Source organism: Mastomys coucha, unplaced genomic scaffold (assembly GCF_008632895.1).
Source record: "Mastomys coucha isolate ucsf_1 unplaced genomic scaffold, UCSF_Mcou_1 pScaffold5, whole genome shotgun sequence".
In the NCBI taxonomy this organism is placed as follows: Eukaryota; Metazoa; Chordata; class Mammalia; order Rodentia; family Muridae; genus Mastomys; species Mastomys coucha.
Window position 1 is genome coordinate 68,582,769 of NW_022196911.1, and position 5,938 is coordinate 68,588,706.

The following is a 5,938-nucleotide window of genomic DNA, read 5'->3' on the forward strand; positions in this document are numbered from 1 at the left end:
GACCTAAGACAGGGGCCCTGGCAGAGCAAAAGCACTCTCTGACTTGCTACATTTGGCCTTCCCTTTTAGCTAAAACAAAAGGGGGAGATGTGGGGAGCGGTGAAGCTGGAGAGACATTCGCCATGGCAAGATGGCTCCTACTTCTGCTGTCGACTCCTAGTAAATAACTGTTTGCACATGTGCGTAGAGTGAAAAGTCACAGCCCATTCTGGGGCGTTACGTAGGGTAATGAGCGAACAGCCAATCATGGGCAGACACGCCGCACTGTGGTGTATATAAGCAGTGCGGATTATTGGCTCGACCCCTTTTTTCCCTATGGATGGAGACAATAAACGTTGCTGCAGAAGGAACCTAGTGTCCGCGTGTCTTCTTGCTGGCGAGACGACTGCGCAGGCTACACCCAGGACATAGGATTATCCAAAGCAAGGACCCCAACCTCTTGGAGCTTCTGGTCTTGTCTGGGGGCACAGTGCACAAGTGAGGTCACCTCAGGTACTGAAAGTGCTCTGCAGGTAGCCTGGAAAAGTGACGCACGCCTTTGGGAGGCAGAAGCGGGCAGATCTCTGTGAGTTCCAAGTCAGCCTGGTCTACAGAGCAAGTTCCAGGACAGCAAGGGCTGTGACACAGAGAAATCCTGTATCACACACACACACACACACACACACAAAGGTTTTGTAGGACTAAGTTGGGGCCATGGGACAGAGGTGATTGGAGTAGGGGGTGAGGATTGCTTTGGACTTACAAAAATAAGCCTTTTTGAGGGACTGCTTGGGTTGAGTTTGAAAAGTTATAAGAACACATTGTTTCCAAAGGACACTTTAGGAACAAGAATGCAGAGCCCTATGCCCTTTCCTAGAAGGGATAGGAAATTCAAGGGCAAAGTCCAGGTATTTTGTCTTTATTTATTTATTTTTTTAAAAATAGTCATTCCTTTGTGTTGCAAAACTAGGGACCTGGTCCCTGAAACTTATTTTTTTGGAGATCATACCTGGTGGACTTCAGTGTTTCTTCCGACTTCTGGAGTCTGTCATTTCGGAGAGTGAGTTTCCCATTGGGCAAGAGGGCCAGGGTCAGGAGGAGAGGTGGTGTGCTTAGACACAGGTGCATACAGTTAGTGTGCACAGTTTCTCACCTCTCAGCCCCTGGCACATAGACTCTCACCACACCCAAACCCTCCGTACATACACAGCCGGTCACCACATAACCCATGCCCACACATAGCCCACCAGTATACATATATACAGCCCTGTAATTGCTCACCACACAGCCTCTCACTGCATATAGACCCATACCACAGGAATGGGATCCTACATCCTCTCTCATCCTACAGCTCCTCACCATAGGCAACCTACGGCGGCCCATAACAAGTGCCAAAAAGCAGCCCCAGGCATCTCTTCTCTCTCCCATTTTGGTTCAGCCTCAGAGGATGGCGTTGGGTTCTTTCTTTGGGAACTATTCAGACTCTGGACATATGTTAGAGTCCCATGCCTTGGTGCCCTAGCTCTCTCTACCCCACAGTACCTGACTGGGACCTCTGATCCCTGACCCTAGATATTTGTAGGGTTTAAATCCGCAGCCATAGAAGCGGTGGAAACGCCCCTTGATTACAGCACACACAGGCAGCCAGGGACTTATAGGTCTGTCTGACAGCGTGAGTAGGGAGGCCAGGGCAATCGGGAAACCAGTCATTACTGTCTATCCCTCCTCCTATACTTCCTGCGCTGTGGGTCCCTTCCGGATTCTGCCTCTACTTCCCCACTGGGTTCCCATGGGAAGAGGTAGGGGCGGGCGAGACGCCTTGGAAAGTACCTTCTCCTTCTTCCTCGCCTCCTCACTCCGTGCGCACTGTCCTTACCAGCCAGTGGCTGGAGACACAGCCGGGGTGGTGTCACCGTGTCAGCGGAGGCGGCCTCATCCCAGGCTGGGCGCTCGCTCGCTGCAGTCCGGCTCTCCGCGGCAGCGGGGATCCTCCTGGCTGCCCTGTGCTTGCGTCCGGGTCTGCGCGTCTGCTCTCCAGCTCATGCCCATTGGAGCCCCGCGCCTGGAGACTGCGGCAGGGCACAGAGTGCTCCGTTGGCTGGCTGCGGGGCAGCGGGAGGCGGCGGTGGCCAGAGTGAGCTGGAAGCATGGGCCAGGCGGCCTGGAAGGGGTTCGTGCTGTCTCTGTTCGACTACAAGACAGCAAAGTTCGTGGTCGCCAAGAGCAAGAAGGTGGGGCTGCTCTACCGGGTGTTGCAGCTCACCATCCTGTTGTACTTACTCATGTGAGTTCTTGGGCACCTTTTTGAAGCAAGGGGCAATGGGAAGGGGAAGGTGTAGATACAGGGGCTTTGGAGAGTCGGCCCTCAAAGGGCCCCTGGATATAAGGATGGGAAAGTAAAAAGGGGACACTGCCTTGTGAAACGTGGCCGACAGTAACTGGATACCTTGATTGGAAGCTGTCTGTAGGAGCCCTTTCTTCAAGGACTGGAGCTTCCAGTGTTACAGCCATGACCAAGAGGCAGGGATGCCAGGACACTGGGCTCCAGCTGCCCCCCAGAGGCCTCCCTGTGTCCGGCTTGACAGCTGGCCCAAGCACCCAGCAGGTTATTTATAAGCATTGAGCATTACTGGCTTACTCTTGGTTGGGCCAGCTCATGAGATTGGCATGTTCTGGAACTCAGGGTTAGCTCACGGGAATCAGGGGCAGTCTCTCCAGCGTCCAGATGCTCAACTGTTTTCCCTTGTTGCCATCTCATCTTGCAGACTACGGGTCTACCAGCCCACGGGCAGTTTGTTGGGGATTTAACAGCTTGGTTAGAGGGCTCCCTTGCTCCTAAGAAGAAAAGAAGGCACGGGTGGAAAGAGGCAGGCAGCCACTGCGGACAGCTGTGATTCACTTTCCTTTCCTCATTAAATGATGTGCGATTATTGCTCCTGGGAGGGCAGTCCTGGCCTAGTCTTGCTGCCTTCTAATGGCTGCTTCCCCGCCCCTCCCAGGCGCCCCCCCCCCAGGGTTTCTCCGTGTAGCCCTGGCTATCCTGGAACTGCTCAGTAGAGCAGGCTGGCCTCAAACTCTGAAATCCTCCTTCCTTTACCTCGGGAGTGCTGTGATTATAGGCGTGGGTAATAGCTGCATTCTCACTGTTTGCTGGATTTTAGCTCCAAGGCACTTGGCAGTTTCCCACCTCAGGACCTTTGGGCTGCTGGTCCTCAGCCACCATAGTTTTCCTTCCCCACTCAGTTAGCATCACTCCAGGTCCAGATTTGAGTTCTTCCTCTGCCTCCCTCCCTGGCATTTCCATAAGACATTTTGATTGGTCATTTGCTCAGTGTCTGAAGTCTGGGGATGCCACGACTCGATGTCACACTTGTGATGTGACATTTCACTTGGGAATCTGTATGAAATGAATACATGAATGCTGAACGCTTGCTTACTGTTTTGAATTGGACCAGCGTTTTCTCTGCTAAAATGAAAGGTTCGCTCAAGAATCACAACTTTCGAGCCAAGCATGGTGGGGAACACTTTTGATCCCAGCACTCAGGAGGCTGAGGTAGGCAGATCTCTGAGAGTTCAAGGCCAGTATGGTTTACAAAGCAAGTTCCAGGACAGCCAAGGCTCTTACAGAGAAACTGTCTTGAAAAACAACGACGACAATGGCTAGAAGGCAAAACAAAACATATCACAACTTTCTTAGAGGACATTGTAAATGGGACAGTTTAGGACTCAGTCTCTCTCCAACTCTGCCCCAGAAATGAGGAAATGGACACATGTTGGTTGACACCTTCGTGACTCCCTGGAGAGAGCCAGCATGTCATGCATGCACTCATAGCATGACAGGGCACTGGCTTCTTCCTCCTTTGACCTCTTTGACTCGTTTCCCCAGCTTCACCAAGAATGGTTAAGCTGGCTGATAGCTAACTACGAGTTAGTGATTTATGTGCGTGGAGCTTTTGCTCTGTGCTAGCCTCACTGTGCTTAGCATTTGACACCCTCTTTTCTTTTCTCTTCTCTTCTTTTCTTTTCTTTTCTTTTTTTTTCTTTTGGTTTCTCGAGACAGGGTTTCTCGAGACAGGGTTTCTCTATATAGCCCTGGCTGTCCTGGAACTCACTCTGTAGACCAGGCTGGCCTCAAACTCAGAAATCCACCTGCCTCTGCCTCCCAAGTACTAGGATTAAAGGTGTGTGTCACCACCGCCCAGCCATGGTCACCTCATTTTCAAAGTATATCTTTTTAGGGGCCAGAGTGAAGTTGTGAAGTCTGGATGGTTAGGAGTGCTTGCCGGTTTTGTTTGTTTTTTTTAAGATTTATTATACAGTATCCTGTCTGCATATATTCCTACATGCCAGAAGAGGGCATCAGATTCCAGTATAGATGGTTGTGAGCCACCATGTGGTTGCTGGGAACTGAACTCAAGACCTCTGGAAGAACAGCCAGTGCTCTTAATCTCTGAGCCACGTCTGTCTTTCCGGCATGCTTGCTGTTCTTTTAGTTCAGTTCCCAACTCATTGGCTTACAACCCTCTGTAGTTCCAGCCCCAGAGAATCTGGCTCTTCTGACTTCCAACTGTACCTGGCCTCACAAACACACTCAAACACACACAGGCTAGTGCGTGCACACACACACACACACACACACACACACACACACACACACACTTTAATTACATAGGCACGTGCACACAATTTAATCACATAGGCATGTGCGCACGCATGAACACACACACACAATTTAATCATATATATCTTCTTAGAAATGTGTGAGATTATAGGCTGGCACACACCTATAATTCTAACACTCTCGAGGATGAGGTAGGAGGATTGCTGTGAGTTCGAGGCCAGCCTCAGCATATTTCCATGACATGGTCCTTTGATGTGCAGATGTTTTTAATTTGAAGAGACCAAACTTTTCTGCTGTTTTGTTTTTGGTGTGTATGTTGTTTTGTTTTGTTTTATGAGACAGGGTTTCTCTGTGTAGCTCTGGCTATTCTGGAACTTGCTCAGGAGACCAGGTTGGTTTCAAACTCAGAGCTCCATCCGCCTCTGCCTCCTGAATGCTGGGATTAAAGATATGCCCTGCAGCATTATTTTTTATCTATGTGTATGAGGCTGTATATGTGCACAGTGCGCAGGTGCTCATGGAGGTCAGAGGGTGTTAGACACCCTGGAGCTTTAGTTATAAGTAGATGTGAATAACCTGATGCAGGAGCTGAGAACTGAACCCAGGTCCTCTGCAAGAGCAGTAAGTGCTCTTAACCACTGGGAAATCTCTTCAGTCCTTTGATTTTTTTTTTTATTAATTTACTTATTATATGTGTGTATGGGTAAGTATGTGTCATAGTGTACATGTGGGAGTCTGTTCTCTCTTTCTGTCGTGCGTGTGGGATTAAATTCAGAACTTCAGCCTCAGAGGTAAGAGCCCTTATCTCCTGAACCATCTTGTTGGCCCTACTATGCTTTCAGTCTAAAAGAACACAAGACTTAATTTGCTTTTATTAGGCCTTACACATGCTAGGTAACCCCTCTTCCCTTGGATGTCACAGAGACATGGCTGCCTCAGTATCCCAAGTGCTGGGATTAAATGGGTGGACTACCTCACCACCCAGCAATTTCTTTCTTTTTTAATTTTAATTTTAATTTATTTATTTAATGAGTGAAATAAGCATATTTATTATTATTGTTGTTGTTTTCTTTATTTACATGTCATATGCTATCTCCTTTCCCAGTTTCCCCTTCAAAAAAAAAGAAAAAAGAAATAAAAAACAAAAACAAACAAACAAAAAACCCCTGTTCCCTTCCCCCTCCCCCTGCTCACCACCCCACCCTCTCCCACTTCCTGGCCCTGGCATTCCCCTACACTGGAGCACAGAACCTTCACAGGGCGAAGGGCTTCTCTTCCCATTGATGACCGACTTGGCCATCCTCTGCTATACATATGCTGCTGGAGCCATGAGTCCCA

The 5,938-nt window shown here is 49.3% G+C and overlaps 1 protein-coding gene across 2 annotated transcripts in view; it reads left to right on the top strand.

Annotated features, from left to right (window-relative positions):
- Window positions 1–1,853: 1,853 nt before the first annotated feature.
- Window positions 1,854–5,938, top strand: part of P2rx5 (purinergic receptor P2X 5) — a 13,293-nt gene continuing 9,208 nt past the window's right edge. For both annotated transcript variants that reach the window (XM_031351751.1, XM_031351750.1), the window contains exon 1: window positions 1,854–2,263. In XM_031351751.1, the coding sequence (XP_031207611.1) occupies window positions 2,127–2,263 (137 nt within the window). In that variant the 5' untranslated portion in view covers window positions 1,854–2,126. The remainder of the gene's footprint in view (window positions 2,264–5,938) is intronic.